Source organism: Heloderma suspectum, chromosome 9 (genome assembly GCF_057233095.1).
Source record: "Heloderma suspectum isolate Gila_16-S chromosome 9, 16-S_ref, whole genome shotgun sequence".
Lineage (NCBI taxonomy): Eukaryota > Metazoa > Chordata > Lepidosauria > Squamata > Helodermatidae > Heloderma > Heloderma suspectum.
Genome location: NC_139466.1, coordinates 13,308,835 through 13,323,723, shown reverse-complemented (window position 1 = coordinate 13,323,723; position 14,889 = coordinate 13,308,835). Strand labels below are relative to the sequence as shown.

The 14,889-nt window shown below is 45.9% G+C and overlaps 1 protein-coding gene across 1 annotated transcript in view; it reads left to right on the top strand.

Moving 5' to 3' along the window:
- Positions 1 to 14,889, top strand: part of NRK (Nik related kinase) — a 138,309-nt gene that overhangs the window by 93,352 nt on the left and 30,068 nt on the right. Inside the window, exons 20-24 of the mRNA XM_084813733.1 lie at positions 8 to 144; positions 2,348 to 2,441; positions 9,928 to 10,104; positions 10,812 to 10,941; positions 11,936 to 12,094. Coding sequence (XP_084669859.1) covers positions 8 to 144; positions 2,348 to 2,441; positions 9,928 to 10,104; positions 10,812 to 10,941; positions 11,936 to 12,094 — 697 coding nt within the window. The remainder of the gene's footprint in view (positions 1 to 7; positions 145 to 2,347; positions 2,442 to 9,927; positions 10,105 to 10,811; positions 10,942 to 11,935; positions 12,095 to 14,889) is intronic.

The window sequence follows — 14,889 nt, the reverse complement described above, 5'->3', positions numbered from 1 at the left end:
TAACCAGAGTCCACCCTTCTCGGTCAAGGGGAAAGATGGCGGCAGCTTGCTCCGGAAATCAGCGGAATATTCATCCTCCAGCGACGAAGTGTGCAGCAGCGATGACGACAATGATGATGATGACAATTACGGCAATCACATAAGGTTGGCTTTCCTCCATCCAAGGATGACTGATTACAAAGATAATTGACTATTAGTTTGGTTTCGTGTTTTATGGCACAAGGAGAATTGATAAATGTAGGGGTTTCCAGATGAAAAATTGAGCAGACATTCCTGCCAAGGGGAAAACTTATATCCCCCGGTTCCAGGATGCCCTATGTTCACTAAGGTGGGGCGCATAACCTGCAGCCCCCCAGGATGCCCTTCCCACTGCCTCTGAATCCCCCCACACATACCCATGCCTGTACTCTCCACTCCCTCTTCCAGAGATCCTCAGACAGATTGCTCTCTCCCCACCTCTGCTAGCAGCAATGAAATAGTGATCTGTATAGGGATGGCTGGGATGTGTGTGTGTGCATCTGTACATGTCCATGTGTGTCCATGTGCGTACTCATATATGAGCACATATGTGCACATATGTGTGTGTGGCCTCCAAGCCAGCATCACATCTGGCCCCTGCTCTAAGGGCTTCTTGTTGTGCTATCCGTTTAGTGCTTCTGATACCTGAAAAAAACAGGGTGTGATATTTGTACCAGGATGGTCAGAGCCATCTTCCATTGCACAGACCATGCCATCAACATCCAGTGTGGTATAATGGCTAGAGTGCTGGACTGGGAGTTGGGAGATCCGGGTTCTAGTCCCCACTCGGCTGTGGAAGCTCACTGGGTGACTTTGGGCCAGTCACAGACTCTCAGCTCAACCTACCTCACAGGGTCGTTGTTGTGAGGCTAAAATGGAGAGGAGGAGGATTATGTACGCCGGCTTGGTTCCTGGAGGAGGAAAAAGGCAGGATATAAAGGTAATACATAAAAATAATAAATAAATAAATAAATAAAATAAACATCTCTGCTCATCCCGCAGTCTTCCATTTAAATTTGTGGAGGTCAGCAAGAGGATTAGCACAATTGTCATGGGACTGGCGGATCTCAAGTGTGCTGTGGCAGAAAACTGGGGAAAACCTTTGGTGAGAAGCAGTCCACATATCTGTGGTTGCCAGTAAAGAGCCGATTCACACATTTAAATGGGAGAAAAATGAGTGATGTCATCCATTTTAGGTGGCACACATGTTTATCGATTGCCTCTGGCCATTTGAGTACATGTATGCCAGACTCACAATGGATAGCAACTCCGTGTCTTTTGCCATTTAAACTAGATGCTGTATATTTTTCCTAATGGGGTTATTTCCTATTGCATGCTTAGGGCTAAGAAAAAGACTGCAGTGATAGTACACAGAGCCCTCACTTTTGGTTCCATTTGAAAGCCGGTCTACAAAGCAGGCCCTATTTAAATGCCATTGGATAGCACCCAAATGGCTGAGGAACAGGAAGTGCCACTCAAAATGCATTGGACTCAGATCCCTTGAAAGCAAGTTCCACATATGTTACATGTCTAATCCATCCAAGATTAGAGCTGATGCATATATATTTTTTAAAAACTTGGGTTCAAAACGTCACCCATTTCAAATGGCAGAACACAGGGGCGGCCCTGTCACTTGGCGCATGTGCTTTGAAATGGCTGACCCTGTGCTGATTGCAAAGAAATGTGCTCACGGAAAGGTGCATGCCTCATTCACAACGGACAGTGCCACACGTGCATTTTTGCCTGGTCAATGGAGGCCCTGTTTGATCAAAAAGGAACAAGACAGTAAAAAGGAACAAGACAGTTTACCATCCCTTTAGAGGAGGGACCGTTGCTCAGTGGTAGAGCACATGCTTAGCCTGTTGGGGGTCCCAGGTTCAGTCCCCAGGATCTCCAAGTAGAAGGATCTGGCAGCAGCTAATAAGAAAGATCTCTCTCTTTGTCTGAGCCACTGAAGATCCGCTGCCAGTCAGAAGAGATATGTTGGCTTCCCCAACCTGGTGTCCTCTGGTTGTCTTGGACTACAACTCTCATCATCCCTGACATTTGCCATGCTGGCTCAGGATGATTGGGGGTGTAGTCCAAAACATACAGAGGTTACCCATTTGCAGAAGGCTGAAAAGAGTCTGGACAGGTATAATGGCATTTGAAAAAATAAAACGTGAATTGCTTTAAAATACTTGATATTGTAGGGGGTGGGGGGGAGATTAAGATGCCTGCAGCTGTTCAGTGGTGATTTTTTAAATTTTAGAATGTGGGGTGTTCTTTTCCTTTTAAATTTTCCTTTCTTTTTTATTTCTTCTATTCACTAATTGGCATCTGTTCCTAGGCAACCACTCAGCAATGGAGTGACAGGTTTCCCAAGAGCAAGAGTTCCCGATGGGATCGAACTGAAACCTCAGAGTGCTGTAATGGATCACAAGGTAACCCAAACTGTTTCAAAGGGGCACCTCTCTGCGCACGTAGCTGCAGATGTCCAATCCCCAATGGCTACTTTTGCAGCCTGGCATCATGCGACCAGGGCCACCCTTAGGGGTGGACGAGCTGGGCAGTTGCTCGGGGTGTCAAACTGAGGGGCATGCCAAGCTCAGCTCAGTGGCTGTGTTTTTTTAATGTACTGTCTGCAGTGAGCTAAGGTGGCCAAAAGCAAGTGTCTGTAACCCTTTTTTCCCCCAAGCTTCTAAAGGTTGTTTGGGTACTAACTACAGAAATGTAGGAGTGCACAAAAGCCACTTACCTGGTCTCGCAGCTTGCTTCGCGGTGGGGGGGAGGCGCTTCGCTGCTCCCCCCGAAGTTCAGGCGGGGGGGGGAGGCTTCCCGCCTCGCCCAGCCGAAATTCAGGCCGGGGAGGAGGCGCCTCACCTCGCCCGGCCGCGAAATAAAAAGTTAAAAAAAAACACGCCCCCGTGATAGGCTACGTGACGATTAACGTAGCCTATCACGGCTAGATCTGCAAAGTCAGCCGTGATAGGCTACGTTAATCGTCACGTAGCCTATCACGGGTGACTTTAAAAAAAAAAAAGCGCGTACGCAAATGGCGGCCCCCATAGGGAGCCGCCATTCGCGTTCCTTATTTGGTCGCTGTAGTCTACGTAAATCTTTACGTAGACTACGGCGAAAATAAGGGCAACGCAAATAGCGTTGCCCTTATTTTCGCCGTAGTCTACGTAATCTTTACGTAGACTACAGCGACCAAATAAGGAACGCAAATGGTGGCTCCCTATGGGGGCCGCCATTAGCCGTATGCGCTTTTTTTTTTTAAGTCACCCGTGATAGGCTACGTGACGATTTACGTAGCCTATCATGGCTGACTTTGCAGATCTAGCCGTGATAGGCTACGTTAATCGTCACGTAGCCTATCACGGGGGCGTGTTTTTTTTTTTTTTTACTTTTATTGGAATGGCGGCGGCGGCAGCCGGTCAAAAGACCAGCTGCCGCCTCTGCCCCTGTCGAAGACCTGACGAACCGCCGCCGGGACCCGCCGCCGGGAGAGACATTCGGGAAAGGTAAGTCCCGTCCCGGGGGGGGTGCGGGGGGCGGGGTGGCGGAGAATTTCTCCCCGAAACTACTTCGGGGGGCCGAACACGTTGGCACTCGGCCCCCCCTGAAGTTTCGGGGAGAAATTCTCCCCCACCCCTACAGAAATGATCTTCTTTCACTTAGCTTTAAAGTATGTTTCTTTTTCACTTTCCGCTTTGATGTCATGTGCGCCAGGTAAAAATGGGACACACAGCTTTACTTGGAGGCACGTTACCGAGCACTGAGCACTTCAAATACTGTGAACACCATAAGCACTATATAAATGATAATGAAATAAAGCTGTAAGAGGCCAGCTGGCTACCTTTTTTATTTATAACTTTTCTTTATTATTTTTAAAGATAAAACTAATGGATATTGTAAAGTAAAGAATGATTACTAAAAGATAGGAACTACCGCAAAATAAAAAAAATATTGTAAGTAAAACCTGTGATAGTTCTGCTGTGTTGCATGGTACACTGCCATTGCGCAGAACGTGGTTTTTCGAACTTTGGCTTGTGCAAACTGGAGCACAGCGGCTGTGAGATCAAGGTTTTGAGTGCTCAAGGTCGTTCTCGATGCACCTCACGCCTGCACTAGGCCCCACAAATCCTCTGGGTGGCCCTTCAAAGCTGACTACGGCAGGGAGGGGGCACCAAAGACATTCCTTGCCCAGGGCGCTATTTATCCTAAGGCTGGCCCTAGATGCAACTCATGCAACGCCTCAGCAATGCCCTTTACAAGAACCGGCATACACTGCAGGAATTATCCCTGAATTATAAGATTCTCTTCTCCAGCCTTCAGGCTCTGGGCAGAAAAATAGTGGCTGGCCCAAGACCATGTAATGAGTTCATTTGACCCATTCCCAAGTCCAACCACCTCCCTGTTGGACTTTGCTGATTCACACTGCTCCACCTAGGTTCATATCCCACAAGAGATTGCAGCTGCTCTTCTCATTGGCTAGAAAGCAGGAACTTGCACAAGGGAAGAAGTCTTGCCAAAAAAAAACACGGAGTCGACAGAGACTAGCTACCACCAGCATTATCTTTTGTATGCTGGTCTGTACCTTTTAGATTCCATTTCCTAGTTACTCACACTTTGGAACAGGCCTGCTAAATCTCCATATTAGCTGGGTTTGATCCCTTGTGCTTGTGAGAATTAGCGTAATCAGATTAAGGGAGGGAATTACAAAAAGTTATGAGATCAATGCTTCATTTACATTTCTGTAGCACAGCAAAGCATCCCAAATTTAAACCTGAGCTCCTTATAACCTCTTTTTTTTTTTAACGCAGCTACAGCAGGACTAAGTATGAGTAAGAAACTAAGTGTGTTTCTGTTTCATCTGAGCATCATTCTTTTCATTTCCTGAAGGCAACATTTAGTAATTTCCTCTTGTAGATGTGAACAGTTAAAATGGTCTTGATAACCTTTTTTTGTTTCTGACGCATACAACTATGTTACTGTATACATATTACTCTCCCCCCACCCCCAGCCCCCAAATCAAAATTAAGTTAAGAAGTTGCGGAAACTTCCAAAGTGCAGAACCCAATAAATTTAAAACAACATGGTGCAAATAAGGCACGATTCTCATAGTTGTCTGAGGAATGGTAGTTCCTTGAAAGGCCTGCCTGTGCTGGCAATATGCCTCTGGCTTCTCAATCAGAGTTGTGCAGAGAGATTGTTGCAGAGGGGTGTTCTGCACTTACTCAGGAACACTCTCTCCTCTAGCCAGTTTGCAAGTGAAGAGAAAAATGACCCCAGCTATGCATTTATGGTTTTTATTTATTGATTAGACTTGTATTACACCTTTCTGTGTTAGCACCCAAGGCAGCATACGATTCTAAAAACAAACAATAAAGTTAATAATGTTAAAAGCAATGCAAAAGGATTCATAAAATGGAGGAGCAGATAAAATCACTCCCGTAGAACAGAACAATAAGAACTGAGTGGCAGCCACTTAAGGCACAATCCCACAAGCCGATGGAGCAGAGGGCTCAGCCCATAAGCCAAAGGAGTGTCTAAATCAAACGGCCTTTGCTTTCCATCAGGTCGTACAAACCCGCCTTATGCTGAGCTAAGTCCGTTGGTCCATCATTCTTTGGGGACAGCCATGAGAGTTAAACTGATACAAAATCCTTGTACATTCATAGTGCTGACATGCCCTTAGCCTTGTAGCTTCCACATCTTCCACCCCTGAGTTAAAGGGCCACATCACTTTTGAACGTGGGAACAATAATAAAGCAGCCAGTTTTTGTGATTGCTACAGAAGAGGGCTCATTCTTTTATGGCTCCAGAATATGGCTTTCAGAAGCCGGTGTTGGTCTTTACAATTGGAGCCTTCCACATTGTACCATGAGGGTGCTGAGAGAGGCAGTGTAGTGCAGTGGTTAGAGAGTTGGACTGGAACTCAGGAGACCCAGGTTCTAGTCCCAACTCAGCCATGAAGCTCACTGGGTGATTTTGGGCCAGTCACTGACCCTCAGTCTCACCTACCTCACAGGTAGAGATGTATAGACTATGTAAAATCCACTCTGTCTGCATTTTGTGGATTGTCAGGCACCTTTTGTTCCGTCACCTGCTCACAGATGGATGTGAATTGTGTGGGTTTTTTGTCATGTGGAAAAATACACAAATACACATGAGAGGTTTCATAACAATTTACATAATTTACCTCAGTCTGTAACATTTAGCGTATTGTCCCCCATTCTATTCAACATTTCCTCAGCAGAAACTTGTGTCTTCTCCTATGAATTTATATGCATAAATTTCAGGAAAGGTTAAAAAAAAAAAAGATCCAAAAGTCCACAGACTCCATGCAGCCTGAGGTCCATGAGACTCCACAGCAGATTCCACAGGTCGGATTCTTAGAAATCTGAGCTCATTTTAATCCATCCTGAATTTCTCCAGCATCCCTACTCACAGGGTTGTTGTGAGGATAACATGGATAGGTGGAGGAATATGAGTATGCTGCCTTGGGCTCTTTGGAGGAAAGGCGGGATATAAAAGTAACAAATCAATAAATAAAAATTATGTTAGGGATACCTACCTCTCTCCATCACAGATTTAAAACTCCTAGGGTTCCCTGGGGAGAGAGATTGACTTTTAAGCCAGTTTTAAATCCATGATGCAGATAGGGCTTAAAGCAGGGCTGTTGAACCTCAGGTCTGCTGGCCAAACCTGGCCCTCTGGCATTCCCCTGGCCCCTCCCATTCTCACCCAGCCACTGATTGTTTGCTAGTTCCCCAGCTTTTGCACAGTTTTTCCCATTCTAAAAGGCTGAAATGCCTCTCTTAAAGCTTAGTTACTGAAAGTGAAGTCCCAGGACATGGTCTGAAGACACAGGAGGCAGTCACCGAGCTGAAGCTAAGCAGGTTCAGGTCTGGTCAGTGCTTGGAGGGGAAACCACCTGTGAACCAAATGTAGCCACCTTGAGTTCCATGAAGGAAGAAAGGTGGGATATAAATGTAATACATAAATAAAGTTAAAATATGCCAGAGTTTAAGGTGTATTTTTGGCCCCACCCCTTATGTCCTGGGCCCTGCCCACCACTGGAACGCAGCCCCCAAGAGCGTCTCTGAAATTGATTTCAGCCCTCATGCTGAAAGAGGTTCAACACCTTTACCTTAAAGTTTGGAAAAGAGGCTAGCAGGAACTAAAAGGTTGCCCAAGACGGCAAAATACACCATTGCATTGGGGTAGAGTTGGAATCCTGGCAAGGGGGCAGGAAAAGGAGAAGGAGGACTACCCCTTTGCCTTTTCTCGGCCTCCTCCCAGACCCCACACCAAGGCCTGAATTCATAAGCAGACTTATGGAACTCCAGAGAAGGGGCTACAATTTATTTTATTTATTTATTTATTGCATTTATACCCTGCCTTTTTTCCTCTTGCAAGGAATCCAAGGAGGCTTACATTATCCTCCTCCTCTCCATTTTATCCTCACATCAACAACCCTGTGAGGTGGGTTGGGCTGAGAGTGTGTGACTGGCCCAAAGTCACCCAGTGAGCTTCCATGGCCGAATGGGGACTAGAACCTGGATCTCCCAGCTCCTTGTTTTGTGGGCATTAATGTAAAGTAGGCAGCAAAATGTCTCCTTCTCATTTCTACATTTTCCAGTTAGCGATTTGGCTTTTAAAACATCAAATAGTTTCCACTCAGCATTCACGGTTTGCCTGAAAACATACTGGCTGGCATTCACAAATGCTTAGCTCCAGTCGGTTGTTTATCTCTTGTCGCAAACCACACAGAAGGCAGCTTCTGTCATCTGTGCGAGCTATAAAACATCTCTGTGGGTTATTGCTTCAGTGGAGCTGAGAAAGGAAATGTCTGTGTAACATTATGAGCGCCCATCTTGGTTCTGACTAGCAGCCTCATCCTTTCCAGAACCGTCAAGCCTTCAAACTTTGCTGCTTCCTAAGGCATCCAGAACTCTTGTGAGATCTCACTATTGTGGGACCATAGAGTTGGGAAGGCTCAAACACTATCTCATCCCAGCCAGTCATGTAACCAGACATACTGGAGCTGTTTACACAACATGCTAACCCATACTCAGTCGTTGTTGCTGAACCATGGGTTGTTTGCTGAACCATGGATTAGCGTGCTGTCTGAACATTTTCCCAAGGGTGGCTTGTTAACCATGCAGTGCAGCTTCTTAACCACCCTGAACAACCCAACAACAAACCATGGGTTCTCAAGGTGGCTTGTTCGAAAAAAATAAGCCACACTGCATGGTTAAGAAGTGACCCTGGAGAAAATGCTCTGTGTTTAGACAACACACTAACCCACGGTTCAACAAACAACCCATGGTTCAACAACAACCACTAAGTGTGGGTTAGTGTGTTGTGTGAACCCAGTCATTGTGACATACATTTGAAGTCATAACTCAATGTGATTAAGCAAAAAGCTAAATACAAGGCATCTAATATGCTTGCATTTAAGTTATTTATTAAATAATTTATTTAAAAATAAAATAAATTGTTGTTGATGATGATGTTGTTGTATTTGTCAGACATCTCCATAAATTTGCACATGATCCTAAGTTCTGGAAGGTGAGAGCAGGTTTAGTATTAACTGAACAGTTGGGCAGAATATCTTCAAGGGTTTTCCCTTGTATCTCCATAACTAAAGGGTGAAAGGCACACTGTGCAATCTGAAGCATGTTTACTCGGAAGTAAGTCCCACCGACCTCAATGGGATTAACTCCCTGGTAGGTATGCTTAAGATGGTTGCTTTTAGAAAACAAAGAACAGAGACAGATGGAGATTCAGGGAGGGAATTTGGAATGTCCCTGAGTGGACTAGGTCTCTGCACGCAATCCCCATGTCACCGGAGTTCCATCTTTGAGACCCCATACACACACCCTGTGGCTACAGCCCCATCCCAAAATAGGGCCATGTCCATTCCTCAAACGACCAGTGCTGGTCGAGATGGCAGTATGTTGCACGATCATGAACGTCACAGCATTGGCTTGATTGCTTCCTCCCTGGCCCCTTAGATGCATGTATCAGATAGCAATGGGAAGTACCCTGAGCACAGTTAGCACTGGAAAGTATACGTCCTGACTTTTTTATTTATTTTAAAAGTATACCTCATCTCTTATTCAGGAAGCTTACAAATACAGTAAAATCCTAAGAAACAAGAACAAGTATAAAAAAACAAGAAATAAAACCACAAACCAAATTTGGTTTCAATGGCAAACTAACCCCATGATTAGACTCCTTGATTTCATTTCTAAAGACCTATAAAAAGGAGTGGGCCTTACATGTTATTATTTTCAGAGAACTCAGCAAGGAAGAGCACTACTCCTTTGTTCCAAAGCCTCAGGGCCACTCCCCAAAAGGCCCTGCTCCTCCCAACCCCCATTCTGACTTATCTGGAAGAAAGGATTATGTTAAGAAGATCTTAACAAGCAGGGAGACTGATACAAGAGAGATGCAGTCTCCGAGATACCTAGTTCTACCAGTTTTGATGCTGACTTCTTGAAAAGATGCCACTTCCTTACTCTTCTTCTGAGATGCAAATGTTTCTTTGCCTGTCCATCACAGGCTGTTGAGAGGATGGATTAGGTATCATTTGCGAAGTGCTTTGAAGATGAACACCACTGAATAAACACAGAGCATTACCAGTGTCCTTTAAGCAGTTGTCATCCATCAGAATCCATTTCCAGTGTCATTTTATTTTATTACTTTTTTTCTTTCCTGAGGCGCTGACATTTCTGCCATAATCTGATTTTCATTAGCTTTGATGTACTACAGAGATTTGGACTTCCAACATTCGCCGGCATTTGTTACCATAAGTGCTGCCGCAAGGGACTAGAGTTGCATGCTGGGAGGAAGGGGGGAATGCCACCCTATGTCAGATCACAAACTAGGTCTTAAATTTGTTCTTTGGTGCAGGATTACGTTGCAGGAAAACTCAGCTGTAGTACTCACGAAGGATTCTGGAGCATGAGCAACCAAAATTATCTTCTCCCAGACCTCTTGCAGCAGAGCCAAATTTCAGACTGTCCAACGAACCAGCTAAAGGTTGCAGAGAACAGTCAAGAACCACAGAGCAAGCCTGTCCCTAATAAGGTAACATTTCCAACAGCGCTGACTCCAGGTTGTTGAGGGCCCATGGACAAGACATCCTCCATGGGGCCCCTCCCTCAGTGAGTCCACCTTCTCACCACCATTATCACCAGCTGCCGTTCCTCTTCCTCGTCATGGCTGCCAGTTGCTTGCTTGACAGGCAGAGAGCCAGGGAGCAAGTAGGCCCTGGCATCTCCTCCTCCACCTTCTCACCACCACTTTTGTCTTGGCCAGGGCAAGAGGCAAGTGAACAAGCAGTCTGCAATGGTGAAGAGGAGGAGCAACTCCAGGGGGCTCTTGTCCGTGGGCCCCTCCTGGGGTGTGGGCCGTCGGCAGGTGCCCAACCATGCCTACCTTTGGCGCCAGCCCTAATTTCCAAATATGACGTAAGGATGCTTTTAAGACTGATGGTCACAGCCACCACACCATTCTGTATTACACCACTTGCTTCTTTGTTGCCGACTGGGCGGTGTCGCCTATATTTAGGCCAGGGCTGCTATTTGCCAAACTGTAGTGGCAAAGACAGCAGTTATGTCTTGGTGCAGCAACCAAGAAGGAAATGCAATGTACACAAGCTCTAGTAAAGCTGTAACAAGGTTTTTTTCCAAGAGGATGTAAAGCCATCAAGTCCATGTGCTATAGATATAACACCTGTGCTGCAGGCAGTTGTGATTAGGTTCATTCATGTCTTCCTTTTTGTTTCTTTTTAGACACCAAGCACTGAGAATACCTCATCAAAAAACAGTTCCTCATCTACTTCATCGTTCACTTCATTCATAGATCCTAGGCTTCTACAAATCTCGCCTCCTTCCAGTCCAACTGGGCCAAACTGTGGTTCCCGTGAGTAGAATTGTTCTTATTCTGAAGCATGCCATGTTAGCCTGTTTTGAAAACATTGGGTTGCATTCTTTCGAATTCAGGGTGGGGGATACAACTCAATCCCAGAGCACCTGCTTTGCACGGAGAAGGTCCCAAGTTCAGTTTCTGGCATTTCCAGGCACAGTTGGGAAAGATCCTTGTCTGATACACTGGAGATCCATTGCCAATTAATGTTGTAGTGAGATGGACCAATGGTCTTGAATCAGTATAAGGCAGCTTCCTATGTTCCTAATTGCCCCCTCACAGAAACTCAGTTTGGATTCTGTTTCCCAGATGTTGCTGATCCCTCCCTCTTTATCACGTTAACACGATATGTACTTATTTCTCTGAAGGATGCTGTCTTGACATCAGGTTCTTTCTCATGCTACTTTTGAAGTTTCTGCAGAAATCGGGTTGGATCCAAATATAGTCGTACTTGGAATAGACCCATTGTTATCAATGGAACTGCTCTAAGTATGACTACATCTTCCTTCAACACATGTAAGAAAACGACCTAAGGGACAAACTAGGAGGGACATTAAATGGATTGGACATGCCAATTTTTAAAAATGCAAATGGCAGCTGCTTTGATGCGTGTCTGCCCTTCTGCGGTCTTGACAAGAACTTCCCCTTTGAAGTTGCTGTTTGCTTTAGGAAGAAATCCTGCATTGACAGAGCTTCAGAGAAGCAATTTTTGCCAAGACTGCAACAGGGGAGGAAAGGGTAGAACTTACTCTTCCCAGCAGCTGCAATTTGCTTCTTTTCTTTTCTTTTAACATGCACATTAAGTGCAAAGATGCGTTTAATGTCATTTTTAGCCTGGCGCATAGACGTTCTTAAAAAGAGGTGGGAAAGGTTGCGATAGGTTGAATTTCTGCAAGCGCTTGGAGAGAAGGATGCAGGTACCTCACAGGCCTTATGTTGTGCAGGCCAACCAACTGGCCGTTTCATAAATCCCATCTGCTTTTCCTCTCAGCATCCAATGTGAAAACAGAGCCCACCAGTAGACAAAATGCAAGGAAAGGTTCTGTCGTCAACGTGAACCCCACTAACATCCGGCCGCAAAGTGACAGCCCGGAAATCCGCAAATATAAAAAGAAGTTCAATTCAGAGATCTTGTGTTCTGCATTGTGGGGTAAGCACGGTTGTCTGAAGCAGAAATAGATAATATTGGTTATTGGGCAGATTAAAAATCTCATAAATCAATTCTAGAAAGCTGCCGTGTCATAACTTCGGGATGTACGAAACACTTACCTGGTTTCGTCCAGGGACATCCGCGGTGGGAGGGAGGCGCTCCATCCCTCCCCCCAAAATCCTCGACGCGGGGGGGAGGTGATCCGTTCCTCCCCCCCGGAATCCTGCCAGGCCACGGAGCCGCCGGCCGGGCCAACCTGCAGCAGGGCCTCCACCTGCTGCCGAGCTGCTGCAGACGCAAATGGCATCCTGAGTAGGGGACGCCATTTGCGTCCCTATGGTAGCCCGTGATAGGCTACGTAAAAATTTACGTAGCCTATGACGGCTAAAACGGGAACACAAATGGCACCCCCTATGCCATTTGCGTTCCTGCTTTAGCCGTCATAGGCTACGTAAATATTTACGTAGGCTATCACGGAGAAAACGGGAACGCAAATGGCGCCCCCTATGCCATTTGCGTCCCTGCTTTAGCCATGATAGGCTACGTAAATATTTACATAGCCTATCATAGGCTACCATAGGGACGCAAATGGCGTCCCCTACTCAGGATGCCATTTGCGTCCGCAGCAGCCCGGCAGCAGCCGGAGCCGCCACCGGAGCCGAAGCCAGAGCCGCAGCCAGGTAGGCTCCGTTTCGCGGGGCTTTCGCGAGGTGGTGGGGCGGGTTGCTCCGTTCCGCCACAGATTCTGGGGGGCCGAATTCACTGGAATTCGGCCCCCCTGGGATCCGTGGCAGAATTCTCTAACATCCCTATCATAACTGCACGATGCAGAACAGGGGCTTCTTTTGTTTAAATCTGCAAAAATATCTCATAATTTGTCCCTTCCTGCTAACCCTGTGTGGTGCGGGCCAAGCTGGGATGTCAGAGAAATCTGCAATGGAATCAAATGAGTTTGAATTTCTATGAATCTGACCCATGGATCAGCGGGCCAGCTTTTTCCGAGTCGCATGGATTCTATGGACTTGTGGTCTGGATTTTTTACTTTCTGGAATTTTACACAAATTTAGTTGAAGAAAAATATGTAAAATAAAAAGAACACTGGCTGAAAATGTGCATTTCCCCCATAGGCTAAAGCATGAACATGTGCAATTTGGAGGGATTTGTGCATTATGGGGAGATTTTCAATTTTTGCAAGTTTGAATTTATGCCAATTCGGGAAACTGGGAAAAAAACAGATTCTATTAACGAGCGGACGACAGAACAAAAGGCACCTGACAATCCACGGAACACAGCCAGAGCAGATTTTTACAAAATCCATTCATCCCTAGGGCCGGGTTTTCTGTAGTACAGCTGAGGCTGGGAAGCTATCCAGTAACATAAGTCCAGGTCAGTGTGTGCTGAAGCTGTCCAGCCAACTAAGGAGAGCTGTCCAGCCAATCAGGCACGAAGAGCAGAACAAACGATGTTGCACCAGCAACAGCTAGGCAGCAACTGAGCCATTTTATAGCTGTCCCTGCAGTTTTACCTCTTCCCGGTGCATCAGCAGGGGCCTGATTTGGAGCACGTGTCAGTTCTTGCTTCCTCCTCCCAAGTAAAGCTGGAGAAGGGAGGCCTCAGGCTACCAGTAAGCTTTGTGCATCTTCTATTCTGGGCAACAGCTTGAGTGCTTCTCCATCTCTGTGGTGGGAATGCTCAACACATCCCCATCTCCTGGGAGTAGTGGTAGAGGTCTGGACCTGGGCTGTATGTCCAGCTGGGGCATATGGGGTCCCCAGATGCTGTAGACTCCCCAGTTGGGGCATCTTCTGGGTGGGGCAGCCTCGGGATGTTCATCAGGGTGCATCAGTTCTCTTTGGTCCCAGTAGGTATTATGGCCATTGGTAGAGTCCTCTTCCTCTTAGGAAATTGCAGCTAGTTCTGGGTCCAGGTATGGGCCTGCCCTAAAACAAGCCAATGGTAATACTGGTTCTTGTACTACACCTGAGTACAATATACCAAATGCCGAACTACACTGCCTGTCATTTAAGGATCCATCTTCGTTCTTGATGCCTTCGTTCTCGATCAGCTTCAATTTTCCATCTTCCTGACACCAGCCAGCACAAAGACAAGCTCCGTGGAGCCGATACAATATTTTACCTACACCCTTCTGCCTTGACTTGAGTCTTAAATGAGAAACAAAATAAATGAATGAAATACAGGAAATAAATTATCCCAGGAAATGTAGATTTACAGTTTACAGTTCTCTGGGTTTCATTTGATGTATGTTTAGAGGAGGCCAAGATTTTAAATTAAGAACAGAACAGCATAGCAAAGCTGGTAATGATGTGTGTGCTGAGGTGAAGAACGCAATGTTCTTACCGGGCCATTGATAGTACTTTGCTGCATTTTCTTTCTGTGCTGTGGGATACCTTATGCCATCTCGTTATTTCCACCAGAACACGCTGATACAAAACTTTATCAAACATGGCAACCAAATGGAAGCTTTGCCTGTTGGATGTCAGTTCAAATCCGCAACCCATCAGTACTTCCACTGGCTCAAGAACAATTATTTTGTAGACAAATTTCTTCTTGGGTATTGGGAAAACAACTTAGGGTGCAACCCTATGCATGTTTAGACAGAAAAAAAGTCCTTCAACTGATTGGGGCATGCTGGGAATTGTAGGACTTTTTCTGTCTAAATATGCATAGGATTGTGCCCTTAGTAATGCCTGGGGAGGTTAGAGGCTCCCCCCGTGAGAAGATTCGCAAGTCTTGCTGAAATCCTTCTGAGTTCTTCCAGAATTCCTCAGATGTTT